The sequence below is a fragment of the Cebus imitator genome, unplaced genomic scaffold (assembly GCF_001604975.1).
Source record: "Cebus imitator isolate Cc_AM_T3 unplaced genomic scaffold, Cebus_imitator-1.0 Scaffold20, whole genome shotgun sequence".
Classification (NCBI taxonomy): Eukaryota; Metazoa; Chordata; class Mammalia; order Primates; family Cebidae; genus Cebus; species Cebus imitator.
The window spans coordinates 1,124,046-1,140,146 of record NW_016107335.1 but is presented as its reverse complement, the minus strand read 5'-3'; the positions used below and the strand labels follow the sequence as shown (position 1 = coordinate 1,140,146).

The 16,101-nt window shown below is 52.6% G+C and overlaps 1 protein-coding gene across 2 annotated transcripts in view; it reads right to left on the bottom strand.

Moving 5' to 3' along the window:
- Nucleotides 1-16,101, bottom strand: part of PTPRN2 (protein tyrosine phosphatase receptor type N2) — a 1,009,572-nt gene that overhangs the window by 552,727 nt on the left and 440,744 nt on the right. For both annotated transcript variants that reach the window (XM_017519415.2, XM_037735320.1), the window contains one exon: nt 4,132-4,218. In XM_017519415.2, coding sequence (XP_017374904.1) covers nt 4,132-4,218 — 87 coding nt within the window. The remainder of the gene's footprint in view (nt 1-4,131; nt 4,219-16,101) is intronic.

Genomic DNA, 16,101 nt, shown 5'->3' with positions numbered 1-16,101 from the left:
GCTCCATCCTGGATCCATCCAGTTCCATCCCTCCTTCATCTAGCTCCATTTCAGTCCAATGAACTCTATCCCCATCTCTATTCTGTTTTATTCCCAGCTCCTTCCATCTCCATTCCAACTCCTTCCAGCTCTATCCTAGCTCATCACTGCTCCATCGTAGCTCCATCCTGTTTGCCTGCTTTGTCTCCAGATTCATCTCAGCTTCTTTGTGAGCTTCACCCCATTTCCATTTCCAGTTCCTTCCCAGCTCTGCCTTAGCTCTATCCCAGTCCATCCCAGCCCCATCCAAGCCCATCCTCAGCTCTATCTAGCTTCCTCTCAGATCCATTTCTGCTCTCTCTCATTTTTATCCCTACTCCTTCCAAGTGGCATCTCCAGCTCCTTTCTGAGCTTCATCCCAGCTCACCTCCCTTTCTATCCAGTTCCATCCCAATCTCCATCTCTGCTCCCTCCCAGCTGTAGCCCAGCTTCCTCCAAAGCTCCACCATCACCTCTGTCCTTGGATCCAGCTTCTTTCTTAGCTCTGTCCCCGCCTCCACACATACACCTTCATATATCATCTGGCAGAAGCAATTTCCCCCTTTCCTGACTCACTGTTTATCACTACTCAAAAGTGTACCACTCTGGGAATCCCCAAAACACTGATAAAGAGGGTGTCTCTCAGGGCTGATGAAATGAGCCTCTCCACACAAACACCTGCCTGCGGGACTGCCCTTGGGGATATAGCCCTGTCACACTACTTGTTCCCTGCTTCCTGAAGGTGACAGAGTACCTGCTACATGATTTTGACTAGTGTCCCAGGTCACAGATTTACAGAAGATTAATCCTTGAATAATCACTAAAAATCAAGTAGGCAAATCCCTCTAATTTTCAAAATAAAACTATGGCCTCGAGAGGAAAAGTCACTTCCCCCTGATCCCATAAAACCAGATTATCTAATTCTCCTTCAGTATAAAGAGAAACACTTTAAGACCCTGGAAGCATCTCAGTACTTTCTGGTCTTGGGAGTTTCTTCTATTTTCAACTTCTGTGAAATTTGTCCAGTGTGGTTTCTCTGGAGTTAATATTTCTTCCCTAGGAACCCAAAACACTGACTGTGGGAGCTGCCTCACAAGAAGCCGAGGTGAAGCTGACACGCAGGCTTGTCTCTGTTCTCACACATACCTAAGGGTGTGCTCACATCACTGCCCCTCTTCCCTTCCCTTGCCTCCATCTGCTGATCCCATCAGAAACTGGGACCTCCCTGTCTACCGTACATTGAAGTTATGACATCTACACCTACCCAGATCTGTCTCCTGAGTCACCTGGACAGCACCCCTTAGGAGTCGTCCAGGTACCTGACAGAACGGTGTCTACTAATCAAACCCTTAGGAAGTTCCCTCAAACCCTCCCCACTCCTAAGTCCCTGCTGTGCTGAAAACCACCCCATACATATGCAGTACCATCAGTCACAACAGAAGTTAAAACACTGATGCATTTCCCATCAGGTGGGAAACAGCTGCAGCCCCTGCCCACCTCCACCCCCAGAATCCTGGGCACCCAAACATCCCAGGCTGCCCTGGGACAACAGGCCCTCCCCATGGTAAGCCACGGGGAAAATGCTTGAATGCCCAGGGGCCGCAGGACTTCTGCCTGAGGCCCCACCTGCATGCGTTTCCATGGGCAGGTGTCACACTGCGCAGGTCAACAAATGCTGTGCACTCAGATCTACCCTAATCCCTGAAGCTGCCATTCTACAATTCTTCAACTCCTGCCTCCCAGGCAGAAGTCACTCAGTGGCCACCCACTGCAGTCACGCTGTACCTACTGTCTTCCTCACCTGTATCTCCTCATGTCTCCTGCCCACAGCAGCCCATGAACAGGTCCCCTCTCATGTGGATATCTGCATCTGCCCTGCGCCTGCTCCAGCCCACAGCAGGCATGCAGCTGCCTCTCTCTCACCTGGATCTGGGCAAGTCCCTGCCCACAGCAGGCATGCACCTGCCCTCTCTCACACATGGATCTCTGCACAACCCCAGCCCACAGCAGGCATGCACCTGCCCTCTCTCGCACATGGATCTCTGCACAACCCCAGCCCACAGCAGGCATGCAGCTGCCCTCTTTCTCACCTGGATCTGGGCAAGTCCCTGCCCACAGCAGGCATGCACCTGCCCTCTCTCGCACATGGATCTCTGCACAACCCCAACCCACAGCAGGCATGGAGCTGCCCTGTCTCTCACCTGGATCTGGGCAAGTCCCTGCCCACTGCAGCCTGATGCACCTGCCCCTCTCATACATGGATCTCTGCACCTCTGCTGCCTACTACAGGCCCATACACCTGCCCCCCAAATACCTGTATCTCAGCATAGCCTCTTCCCATTGTATTTACCCTGCACCTGGTCTCACTCTCACGTGGATCTCTGCAAACCACCTGCCCACTGCAGCCCCAAGTATGTGCCCCTGTGCTCACCTGGTATGAGCAATTGGCATAACCCTGCCAATTAAGGCCCCAGGCACCTGTCACCTCTCACCTGGATCTCTAGAGTCCACTTGCCCACCATAGCCCCAGGCACCTGCCCTTCCCTCACCTGGTCCTCTGCAGCCCACTCACCCACTGCAGCCCCACCCCCACCCCTGGCCCCTCTCCCCTGGATCCCTGCACTTCCATCACCACTGCACCTGCCTCGTACCTGCACCTCCCTTACCTGGATCTGCACACGTCTCCTGCCCTCCAGTCTTCCCTTTCCCAGGTGACCTCAGCTGCTCTCCCTCACCTCTAGTCAGGCCATCTCACTATGATCACCCCGTAGGGTCCTCTTGCTGTACATATTGGGTCCCTAGATGGCCTCTCTGTCCCTGCTGAGAGTGCTACACCAGGCCACCCCATGTCAGGGAAACCCGCTAGAGTCCCGCCATGTGAGGGGCCGCCTCTGCCCTCCAGGTCCTTTCCTACCCATGGACATGTCCTTGAAAATGCTCTTTGCATGTGTCTGTGCCCTGGGAATGGCATGGTCTGCAGTGACCAACTCCGGGCTGCATGGCGCATCTCTCTCTCAGGCACCTCCACGGGGCTTCAGATTTCTTTTTCTAGAAGCTTCTGGCCGCAGGCTGGCTGGGGTGCTTCTCATGCATGACCCCTAGTGCTCTCCATGCTAATGATACATACACTCTACTGTCTTTTCTAATAAATGGCAGATTTGAAACAGGGACAAAGTGTCTCCAGAGGATGTCCAGCTGCTGGTATCAGGCCAAGGTGCCCCAGGTGCCCAGTGACCATCTGCTGTGAAGGGGACAGTGAGTGAATGATGTCACCCCCGGGTGAAGGGGACAGTGAGTGAATGATGTCACCCCTGGGTGAAGGGGTCAGTGAGTGAATGATGTCACCCCCATGTGAAGGGGACAGTGAATGATGTCACCCCCGGGTGAAGGGGACAGTGAGTGATGTCACCCCCGGGTGAAGGGGACAGTGAGTGAATGATGTCATCCCTGGGTGAAGGGGACAGTGAGTGAATGATGTCACCCCTGGGTGAAGGGGTCAGTGAGTGAATGACGTCACCCCCATGTGAAGGGGACAGTGAATGACGTCACCCCCGGGTGAAGGGGACAGTGAGTGAATGATGTCACCCCTGGGTGAAGGGGACAGTGAGTGAATGATGTCATCCCTGGGTGAAGGGGACAGTGAGTGAATGATGTCACCCCTGGGTGAAGGGGACAGTGAATGATGTCATCCCTGGGTGAAGGGGACAGTGAGTGAATGATGTCACCCCTGGGTGAAGGGGTCAGCGAGTGAATGACGTTTTCCCGTGTTCTCAGGAATGCTGCTGCAGCATTCTCTAGGGTGGGTCGTCCAGAGGCTCCCACATATCAGCACACGGTATGTGCAGCAGAAGGTTCTAGAGCTTGGGTGGCTCCTACACTACCAGTGAGACGCTTGGCTGCACCGACACCGCCCTTCAGGAGACTCTCATTCTCCCCCTTAAACACAGGTTTGCCCTGTCTCTAAATAACTTAGCAAAGCTGCTGAAATCACCCTTTCACCTCTTGAAACAGGTTCCCTCGTGTCATTAACAAGAGCCTCAGGCTGGCAGCTCCTTCCCTCCCACGCAGTCCCTGTGACTGAGCCACAGGAGCCCAGCAGGACCCCATACTTACTCCACATCAGCGAAGGTGCTGCTGGGCACCCGCAGGAGGCGGGCGACGTCCTCCACCAGCCGCCTTCCTTCCTCGGGGCGCAGGGGGCTGCGGAGGACAGTGGGGGAGCAGTCAGCACAGGGGAGATGTCCACTCAAACGTCCGCAGAGCCAGCAGTCGGGAGCACTGAAGTGCCATGGCCTCACAGCCCTACTTCCTGGTCCCCACACCCCTACTTCCTGGTCCCCACACACACCCTGCTCTCCCGGCCTGGGGTCAGCTGCCCCCAGGCACGAGGGGTCACCCGAGTTTCCAGCTGTGAGACAAACGGTGCAGTGCGGATGGGGCTGTGGGCAGCCCGCGTGGCCCCCCATGTGGACACTGGCTCCTCTCAGCCTTCAGTAAAAGTACACTAAAGGGGAGAAGGGAGAAGGCAGGGACGGGCGGGCGTGGAGGGCGCTGGGCCTCTGACTGTGGATGGGCGGGCACGCCCAGAAAGCACCTGTTTTTAATGGGCTCATCTCTGACGTGAACCAGGCCCCAGTAAGGTATGATTTAACCACCCAATGGAGGAGTGCACGTGGAAACCAGGCAGCCAGCCCCCTGGCAGCAACTCAGGGAAGGGGCAGGCACATTCCCGGAAGACGCCGCGGCTGCAGACTCCCCTCAAGGCGGCCTGGCTGACGCCCAGTCTCAATGGCCAGCATTCAGGCTGAAAGTCACGAGCTGCCTATGAAATCCCGTTAGTGCCACTTTAGTGGAGTATGAGATTACATTGTTATGTAAAAGCCGAGCTGTGCGGCAAAGGATTTCCCCCCGTGGACAGAGGCGCCTGCATTCCTCATGCAGTGACCGTGCAGGACACCCGCAGGGCGCCAGGTGCTGCTTCCAAGTGCAGCAACGGACGGCAAAGCCAGCCCTGCCCTCGAGGGGCTCACATTCCAGGGGAAAGGCAGCGAAGAGACATTAGCGAACAGAAATTGATCCTGCTGTGACGGGTTAAATTATGTCACCTAAAAACACATGTTGAAATCCTAAAACCCAATAATGTGAGCCTATTTGGAAACAGGGCATTTGCAGATTTACTGAAGCTGGGTCGTTAGGGTGGACCCTACGCCAATGTCCCTGGTGTCCATATAAAAAGGAGGTTCTGGACTCGGACAAACACACAGAGCGCAGGACGGTGCAAACACACGGGGAGAAAGCTGAGGTCGTCTCAGGCCAGCGGCAGCGGGGGCGAGGCTGGGAGCAGACCCTCCTCAGCCTCGGGGCACCGGCCCTGCCCACTTCTGGGTCCTGGACTTCAGCCCCTGCACTGGAGCGTCTAAGACGGAGCCCTGGCTCCCCCCAGCATCTAGGGTCAGGGTGATGAGAGGAACTGGCAAAAGAGAAAGGAAAGGGCTGCCCCAGAGGCAGGCAGAGAGCTCGCGAGAGTTCCAAGCAGAAGGGCCGGGCATGAGACCGGTCCAGAGAGACGAGGATGGGGCGCTGACGTGGAGCTTCCGGGTCCCGGCGGCTGTGGTGGGCCTGCAGGAGCTCTTCTGTGAGGCTCTGGGGACCAGCAGCCTGTTCAGCATTGGTGGGATGGAGGGTAGGAAAGGAGACATGGGCCAGCACAGCAAGCGCCGCCCTGGGCTCTGGGGCAGGAGGGGAGGTTCCTGTGAAGCTGGGAGATGCATCAGGACAACAGTGTAGCGATGGGAGTGACCACAAGGAGGTGCCGGGTGTGGGGCACGGCCCTGCACACCCCGGAGCAGGCAGAGGCCTCCAGCAGGAGTGCGGTGCTGGTAACAGAGCTGGCACCAGTGCTGGAGACCCTGGGCATTCTCTACTCATGACTTCCACTCAGGGACCCCTGGGGAGACCACAGCAGCGCCTGCAGATTCTGACTTGTGAGCAGGGACACACAGTGACTGGTCCAGCCTGTGCGCTGCTGCATCAGCTGGAGAGGGAGCTTAGTTATTCGGGTTATGAATCCTTCCTGGGGACAGACAGACATATTGAGGTGGAGCCTCACAGGCCTCGCACCTGGCAATGAGAAAGCCATCCGATGCCATCAGTGCTACAAGCTGTGGTCGTGGCCACAGGGACACAGCCCACCGACCTTGGCCATGACCTTGAGGCACGCAGCCATCTGGGACAAGCTGGGGCACTGGCCATTTTCTGCTCAGGGAGGAGCCATATCTGGGCTCAGGGTGGAGCCTGTCCCAAAAGCCCTGTACCTCCAGGGAGGCCGGTGGCCCCCACATCTGGGTACCCCTCAGAGCCACCCAGGGAGGGCATCCAGGCCCATGCCTGTCCTGCCCAGCCAGTGCAGTTGGAACTGGAGCCAAGGACAGTGTATTTAAAATCAAAATATAAAACCAAAACAATCCCTTGCAGGCGAATGTGACGACTGGTCTGGTTTGGGAGCCCTGGTTACAGCAACGGAAAGATGAGGGTGCACCCCGGTACCACACACCTTCCCTGCCTAGTCTGGGGCTCCGGGACCTGAGTGGGCCAAGGACTTACCAGGAAGGCTGTCGGAATGCAGATGCCCCAGCCCCCTCCCTCAGAGTTTCAGAGTCAGAAGGCCTCTGAGTTTCAGGTGAGGCCTGGGAATCTGCATTTCTCGTAGGTTCCTACCAGTACTGACACTGTTGTCCAGGCACCTGCTTTGGGAACCCCTGGGCCAAACTCCCACACCATAATACCACTAGCAAAGCCACATGACTCCAACTCTAGGCTAACATAGGTCGCTCAGCTTCAGGCAGTCTACACGTCAGCTGGGAGGGACGTGGAAGACTTGTGTGGGAATGTTCTGCTCTTCATCTAACAAAGATTTCCTGAGCACTAGGGGTACCAGGCTGAGCCAGGAGCTACGGAGATAGAGATGAGGGAGGAGGAGGAGCCCATGGCCCCAGGCAGCCTCCTGTCTGGCAGGAGCAACAGTAAAGAACGTGCATAAAAACCCATGGCACACCCCAGGGAAAAGAGAAGCCAGGGTCCTGGGGCCTGCACGGGAAGCTGGTCCAGGCCGGGGTAGGGGCGCCCCAGAAGTGTCCCCAGCTACCACAGGGCTGAGAGGATGGTCGTGTCACTAGTCTAAGGCACAGAGTTCGAGAGGCAGGCACGGGGTGGAAGGAGAAGCAGGTGCCCTGAGGCAGCACAGTCACTTACAGAACTTGAGAGAAGGGGCTGGGGGGCACGGACGGCTGGGGGAAGGGGGCCGCCTACATGGTGCTCCTCCTCCAAGATACAACAGTGAGCTATCAACAGGGCCTACGCGACGGCACTGTGCTGATCAGGTATGTAAAAGTTGACTCTCCTGGTCCCAGCTACTCAGAAGGCTGAGGAGCCCAGGAGCTCAAGGCTGCAGTGAGCTCTGACCGCACCCGTGAATATCTGCTGCACCCCAGCCTGGGTGAAAAGCAGGACCCCATATCCCAAACAGCAACACCAACAATGAAAGTTCACGCTCCTGGATAAAGAACAGGTTGGACACCAGAGGAGACACGAGGGAGCAGCGGGAGGCCTCCGGAATGTCTCAGTGACACTTGAGCTCACGCAGGCTGCACCACGGTGACGGTGACTGAGTGCACATGGTCACAGGCAGCAAGATGTCAGCAGGTAAGGTGTCCAGAGCTGCGAGTGAGGAAGGTGGGCTCTGCAGGGCAGACGGACGCAGAGGCTGAGGTTGTTTTCTGACATAGGCTGCTATGAACTGGTTGTGACCCCTAAAATCTGTATGTTCCCATTGTTAGCCCCAAGGTGAAGGTGTGAGGAGGATGGGCCTATGGGGGGTGGACAGGTCTTGAAGGCAGAGCCTCCTAATGGGATCAGTGCCCTCTACAGAAGGCTCTGTAGCTCTTTCTCCACGCGAGAAAATGCCATCTGCAACCCGGAAGTGTCCACCAATAACCCCAAAATCTGCTGGCATCTGGATTCCAACCTCTAGAACTGAGGAAGAAATTCCCATTCCTTCTAAGATGCCCCCTCCATGGTACTTTGCTATGCACTGCGAGTGGACTCAGGGACAGCTCCAGGACAGAGAAAAGATCCTAAGGTCAGCCTAGGACACAGTGAGTCTGTGCTGCCTGCAAGGCATCAGGCGGCTATGACAGGACTGGGTGGGCTCGGAACTGTCTGCACTGAGCCCACCCCTCACATTCCACCTGCGCCACCCTCAGATGGAAGAGGGAAGGAGCCTGGTTAGCACAGGTGAGTGACTGGGAACTAGAGTTCTATAAGCCAGGCCCACCCTGAACAGCCTGCATGGAGTGGGGGAGTGAAGACCTCACCCACGTGGGGTGGGCTTGGCTGCTGCACCACGCACCTCTCCCTGCACATGGGCACCACAAGTACTCACTCCACCAGCAGACTCTATCTTGGCATTAACTGCATGAATGAATGAACAGGAAAATGTCAAGAATGTAAAAAAATCCAACATTTTAAAAATTATTAAAATGTAAACTATTAAATGAATCCCACTCAATTTAGAAAGTTTCTGTAAAACTTAAGGAAAGCAGGAAAGAATTTTGGGAAGATGCTGAGCAGGAAACACCAAGAATCTGTCTCCCACCTGATGACATTGTGCTAGTCAGATCTGCCTGATGCAACCAGTCCTTGAACTCCGAGGCCTAACGAAGGCATCCGACTTCTAGGGGAAGGTTTGGATACACCTTACAGTCAACGTCAGCTTATCACAGCAGGAGCTACCCCTACGTCCCCTCCAGCCCTGTGGCAGGCAGCTGTGCACATGTTCCTGGAGCCGCCTGCACACACTTGCAGGAGCCAGAACAGGCAACACAGACTTTGTCCTCCAAATACTGGCAATCTGTGGTCTCACTGCTGATTGCCGCTTCTCATCGCCGACGCGCAGGCAAGGAGGAGGGCGCCATCTTTCGGCCACCTCCTCGTTGTTGCCGCTCCTCACCCTCTGGTCAAAGTGACTTACAGGGGATTTTAAATGCTAATGCCCATTCTTCCCACCTTCATTTTTCTCCTTTTCCCCTTTTGGGAGCCAGAAATTAAACACCAGAATATTCCAAAGTAACTGAATGTACAGGGAAAATTACAAAGTCACCACACACGCCCAGGGGAAAGGCTCAGACAAGACCATAACTTTACACCTCAGGCTGATCCTCGGCACAGAGACAGCCTACAACAATTTTAAAAGAAAGAGAAACAACCAATAGCAAACCTATGGAGAGACAATCTGATTTCCAGAGCTAGATTAAAATTTCTAGTTTTCAACAAAAAATTGCAAGGCATACAAAGAAACAGGAAACTACTGCCCATTCAAAGGAAAACGGTAAGTCAACAATAATCGTCTCTAAAAAAAGACCAGATGGCAGATGTACTAAGCAAAGACTTTAAAACAATTGTCATAAAAATGCTTGGAGAACTAAAAAAAAAGATGTAAAGAAAGGCAAGAAAACTATGTAAGACAATATCAATAAAGAGAAAACCGAAAAAAAGAAGTTCTGAAGCTCAAAATACAACAACTGAAATTAAAAAGTTCACTAGAGAGATTAAAAGGCAGATTTGAGCAAGAAAAATAAAAACCAGTGAACTTTAAGATAGGACAATGGAAATTATTGAGTCTAAGCAAACAAAAAGAAAAAAAAGGAAAAGTCACAAAATCCTAAGGGATATACGGGCACCACCAAGAGAACCAGTATATAAATTGTGAGAGAAAATTACCAAAAAGAAAAAAGAGAGATAAAGGGGCATTGAAAATACTTGAAGAACAATAGCTAAAAACTTCCCAAAATTTGATGAAAGACATAGATATAAACATCCAAGAAGCTCATTGAACTCCAAGTAAAATTAACTCAAAGAGACATATTTTAGCTAAATTTTTAAAAGATAAAAACAAATGGAGAATTTGCCCTTTACATTTGAAAGCAGCAAGAAAGAAGCAGTTTATCACACACCAGGGATTCCTGATAATATTATCAGCAGAAACTTTGCAGGCCAGAAAGCAGTGAACCAATATATTCCAAGTGCTACAGAAAACAAAAAAAGAAAAAAAAGGAAAACCTGTCAACCAAGAATCCTGTATCCAACAAAATTGCACTTCAAAAGTGAAGAATAAATTAAGACATTCTTAGATAAACCAAAGCTGAGAGAGTTTGTTAAATAAGAGACAGCACTGTAAGTGTATTATTGCTACATTTTTAGTTTAACGTTTAATTCCAATTTTGACTATTAAAGGAAAGTGAAACACCTCACTATTTAAGAAACTTCATACTGTACCTAGAGTATACAGGGTACCCTTAAAACTCAATAACAAGAATACAAACAATACCACTTAAAAATGGGCAAAGGACATGAATAGACATTCCTCCAAAGAAAATATACAAGTGACCGAAAGTACATGAAAAGATGCTCAACGTCACTAATCATTAGGAAAACACAAATCAAAACTACAGTGTGATACCACCTCATACCTATCAGGATGGCTACTATAAGAAGAAAAGAAACAGAAAATAATAAATGTTGGCAAAGAAGTGGATAAAGTGGAGCTCCTGTGCATTGCTGGTGAAAATGTAGCACGGTATATCGAAAGTGGAAAAGAGAACGGAGATTCCTAAAAATACTGAAACGTAGAATTACATTATGAACCTTGGTGTATACAGTAGTCCCCCCGCCCCACCCCGATAGCTGCAGTTTGTTTTCTGTGCTTTCAGGTACCTGAGGCACAGTACCCTAGCCACATTACACAACTTCTATTACAGTAAATTATTGTCATTGTTCTGTTTTATCACTATTGTTGTTACTCCCATACTCTGTCGAATTTATAAATCGACCTTTATCATAGGTATGTATGTACAGGAAAAAAACGTTTATATAGGGGTCTGCGCTATCTGATATTTCAAGCATCCACTGGGGGCCCTGGAATGTCTCCCCTTGGATAAAGGGGAGCCTACTTTACCCAAAAGAATTGAAAACAGGGTCTCAAAGCGATGTTAGTGCCCCACATTCACAGCAGCATTATCTCAATCACTAAAGCATGGGGGGCAGCCCAAGGGCCTACTGATGGGCAAATGGAGGAGCAAAGCGTGGCCTGCACCAACAGTAGAACATTACTCAGCCCTGAACAGGAACAAGTTCAGACACATGCGACAACGTGGATGAACCCCGAAACATGATGTTAACTGAAATAACCTGGGGATAAAAGGACAAATCCTGTCTGTCCACCCACGTGAGGGTCCTAGAACCCTCAAATTCACAGAGACAGAGAGTGGAGTGAAGGGTGCTGGGGGCTGGGGTAGGGTGGTGTTTCATGGAGACAGAGCTTCAGTTTTACAGGATAAAAGAGCTCTGCAGATGGACAGCGGCGACAGCTGCACGACAGCACAGATGTACTTAACCCCACTGAATCGTATGCTTAAAAACGATACATTTTACATTATACATATTTTAACACAACACAAAAAGTTGGGGGGAAGATCAAATAAGGCAGTGAGTACAAAGGTGCGGTGAAATGTGGATGCTTTCCACATCCAGGGCAGTGGACCAGTCCTGGTCCTGCTTCTGCTTTAGCAGAACCCTGCTCGTGGCTCACAGAGAAGGCTGGGCCCAGTTCCTGCTGGGTTCCTGGCAAAGCTCCTTCCACTCCATCTCCCAGGAACGCCTGTGGCACATTCTTTAAAGTGGATTTTTCAAGGTATCTTTCTGTGTAACTTTACAATTGAGAAGCAAGCAATTTTCCTTTAAAGAGTGGCTGCTGGAAGGGGAGGGTCTCAGGTGTCCTCTCTTTTCCTGCACATTTTGGATGTCTGCTCTAACCCAGGTCAGCCCCTGCCCCAAAACATCCTCCAGGGCCATCTGAACAGCTTGTGAAGGGCACCGGTGTCAGGAAAGGCCTGAATGGCCGGATGTTGTGCCAGGAGACGGAAGGGAGCCAGGGTGGGCCATGAAGGTGAGCCCAGGCTTCAACTGGACACGGCAATGACTCCCATAGCCAGGTCAGCTCCCCTGGCTGAGACCGTGCCAGGCTGCCGGGAACTCCAGCCTCAGCCAGCCAGCCTCCCTGCTCCAAGCCAGCCCCTCCTGGCAGGCAAGTGTGATGTTTCCCGGAGAGCCCCCCGTTGCTTTCCTGAGACGCTTCCAGACTAGCCCTTGCTTTTTTCCCTGCGGCTACAGGTCCCTCCTCCTGGCTCCTGTGCTCCCGCGAGGCCTGGGTTTTACTCTCTGCCTGGCTCTGGGGTGGCTGCTCCAAGGGACCAGCCTACCTGCTCCCACTGCTGATCTGCCTCACCTCAGCCCCCTGCACCCCAGCCTCCCCATCTCTGGAGCCATTAGGTAGAGAAGCAGGGACTGGCCACACCACTTGGATGGACGAAGACAGAAAACTGCTTCCCTTTGGCCTTTCCCTAAAACTCCCTCTACGCTTTGATCAGAACTACTCGTGGCCTACTTTAAAAGGTCTCTAATAGTTTCATATTTTAATCCTGCCTCCCCCGATAAACTGCAAACTCCTCAAGGGCAGGAGCCACGTCTCATCTGAGTTTGTTTCTTCCAAGCCTACTGCCCCGTGCAGAGAATAAGCCAAGTTCCCAATCAATGTTTGCTACCAAATTCCATGAGTCTCATTTTCCAGCATGTTTCAACCAAGGGGACAGAATGAGGACACGGGAGGGGCTGTGCCATGAATCCTGGGCCCTGCTAAGCCTCATGAGCGTCTCCTGGCCCTGTGACCCCCATGGTCCAATATGGAAACCAACAGAAGCATCCACAAGAAAACTCTCAAAACACCCTGAGGACAATGAGGAAGTTCACAAGCCCAGGGTGCGTCAGTGAACCCGCTGCCTCCACAGGCCAATGTCCCCAGTCACACAAAGTGGACAGGACATGCGGGCCACCCTTCCTTCCTCAGCCTGGCAAGCGTGACGGTGCAGCCGGGTGGGCAGAGGAGTCACGGCAGTGGTGGCTCCACTCTGTGAAGCCAACAAGACAGGGCGGACTGCCTACCATGAGCACACAGCCATTTCCATTTCATTTTTTAAAAGACATGGCCGTCATCTGTCATTCCAAGGTCTCAACTTCCTCAGAAAGCAGTTGGACTTAATCTTGAAAATCAGTGTACGGATCCAGCATGTGCGATGTGCTGTGTCTGCATATGGCAGCTTTCACCCTGAGTACCTGGACGCTAGTACTGCCGTGGAAGAGAAACAGGCATGAACACTCTGATCGGGTCAGGGGCAGAGCTGGGAGTGCCTATAAGGGCAGCGAGAAGGACTTTCAAAGCTAAAGATGGTGTCTCCTCTCTCCAGAAGTGGCAACGTCCTCATTCCATGGAATCAGCTACACGAGAGTCCCTATCCACGGAATGAGCCACACATGAGGCCCTGACGCCTGGGCAGGCACTCACTGTGGGGGGCTCGGATGAGAAGTGGCAACGTCCTCCTTCCACAGAATCAGCCACGCGGGAGGCCCTATCCACGGAATCAACCACACAGGAGGCCCTGACGCCTGGGCAGGCACTCACTGTAGGGGGCTCAGATGAGAAGTAGCAACGTCCTCCTACAGTGTCCTCTCAGCGCCGGCACGGCACTGGGGCTTCCGTGGGGCATCCAAATCACCCTGAAATGAGTGCACACATGGACAAATACGCAGAAAACGAACACGTGGGATGACTACAGGAGTGTTACCCCTAAAAATCAGACTAGTGAAAAGTACGCAGGGGTGGGAAATATTAAGAGCAGTAGAAGCTTGGGGAAGCTTCCCGTGCTGGCACCACGCTGAGGCCACACACAGTGGTCACATCTGGCGTTCATTGCCCAAGATTACACTATTGGTAAATTCCCAGGAGAACAGCTCAAACCGAAAAGCTTATCATTAAGGCAATGCTGCAACACAGGTGCCCAGAAAGGTGGGTGAGCTGGGACCGGCTGCAACCTACGCTCGTTCCTAACAAAACCCATGGAAGCTGACACGGAATTTTCCACGTTTCACTTTGGCAACCTTGTTATTGCCTCTTCCTCATGGGCCAGATGAATCAAGCCGAGAACTGGACCCACCGTGCCGGACACACCTGCTGACCACGTGCGCGTCTGTGGCTGCCACTCCAGAGACCAGGAAACCCAAGCGCAGGGGCATTTGCCACACTCCAGGTCTTGAGGCTGCCATGGGAACCTGACCCTGGATACCGGACTTCCTTGGGTCAAGGGGCCCATGCCACCTTCTCCAGCAGCAGTGTGGCCACCACCCCAGACCCAAGCCCCGACCTCAGCCTCCATGTTTTCCTGACTGCACGTTTCACTTCCCCAAAATCCACCCCATTGGCTCAGTGTGGGAGTTCCACGGGAATACATCCCAACCCAGAGGGGTCTGGGGTACACAGAGAGAGGCATGCCTGTGTGAGCCGGGCATCTCCGAAGCTCGGTCTCTGGATTTAGAAGGCAGCCTCCTCTTTGCTGAGAGGTAACGGGGCTCCCTCCTCTCCACACCTGGCATCCGTCCTGTAATTTCTCCGGGCAACCTAATGTGAAACCATTTAAAGTTGTCTCTGGAGGACTGGGGCAGCTGTCCTGCCCTTTGTGCAGTCTTAAATACTCCCTCTAGCTTGTAAAAAGGATAAAATGTAAATGGCAGCCACGCGCAGTGGCCCACACCTGTAATCCCAGCACTTTGGGAGGCCAAGGTGGGATCACAAGGTCAGGACATCAAGAGCATTCTGGCTAACACGGTAAAACCCCATCACTACTAAAAATATGAAAAATTAGACGGATGTGGTGGTGGGCCCCTGTAGTCCCAGCTACTCAGAAGTCTGAGGCAGGAGAATTGCTTGAACTTGAGAGGCCGAGGCTGCAGTGAGCTGAGATCGCATCACTGCACTCCAGCCTGGGAGACAGAGCAAAACTTTGCCTCAAAAAAAAAAAATGTAAATGGCAAAGATTACTTTGTCCATCAGAAAATGTAAGAGAAAAAATTATGCCTGGAAAAGCCAAGTCCTCCCCATCCCCCCATCAACCTCAACCCGGTAAGGCCAAGTCCCCCCATCCTCCATCTGAACCTCAGCCCGGCAAGCCCAGTCCCCCCCCCACCCTCCATCTGAACCTCAGCACAAAGAGCATGTGGATGCTGAGGTGACACTGAGTTCTAAACCACATTCCTCTCCTTTCTGTGGGACAATTAAACACACAAAAGTCCCCTCCTTTTAAAGAACGGCATCTGTGTCTTGCAAATCAATGGCCAATCTGTTAAGGTTTAAGCTGAAATCTGGTGAAAACTTGCCCCAGAGAATCACAAATGATTAGTCCAATAATATGGCAAAAACCTCAGTCTCTCTGCAAGAAGAGAGGGGACCTGGCCGAGTGCACCGTGCCTTGCACAGCCGTACAAACTGCCGACATGAAGCTCTGCTGTCTTCACCAAGGATCTCCCAACCAACTGAAGTCGCAAAGGAAAAGAAAAGAAGTCAGCCAAGAAAACATGATCCTTTTTTTCTTTAACCTACTGCTTGTTGGAGGTAAACATTCCAGTCCCAAAGGCATTAGCAAATGCACTACAAGAAAATAAACTCAAATGCAGAGAAACACCCTGGCCTGTTTCTACAGGACGGTCACAAGCGCAGAGAGGAAATGACCACATGTGAGCAGTCTCCTTCCCCAGAAAGCGCCGGGCTGAGCAGACAACGGCCCCTCTGTCCCTCCCTCCAGGGTGAGCCCACGAGCAGGAATGGTGCAGGATCACTGCCCTGCAGGTGCCCCGGCAAACCACAGCGGCCCCCTGCTCTCCGGGGGAACACCTCGGTGTCCGTTTGGAAAGCCCTTAAGTGACCGGATTACGTGGTTCTCTGGGGCTCTCGTCTCTCTCCTACCCTGGGGGAGGGGGTGGGTGGCTGTCCCCCTGCAAGTGTGGCTCAAGTCCCCAGGACATCTGCAGGGAACCACACAGTGTCCACAAACACAACATGGGGGCCTCTGGGAGAAAACAGGGCTCCAGCACAGAGTGAGGAGGAGACACAGGCAACCACACACACACACAGGCTCCAGCACA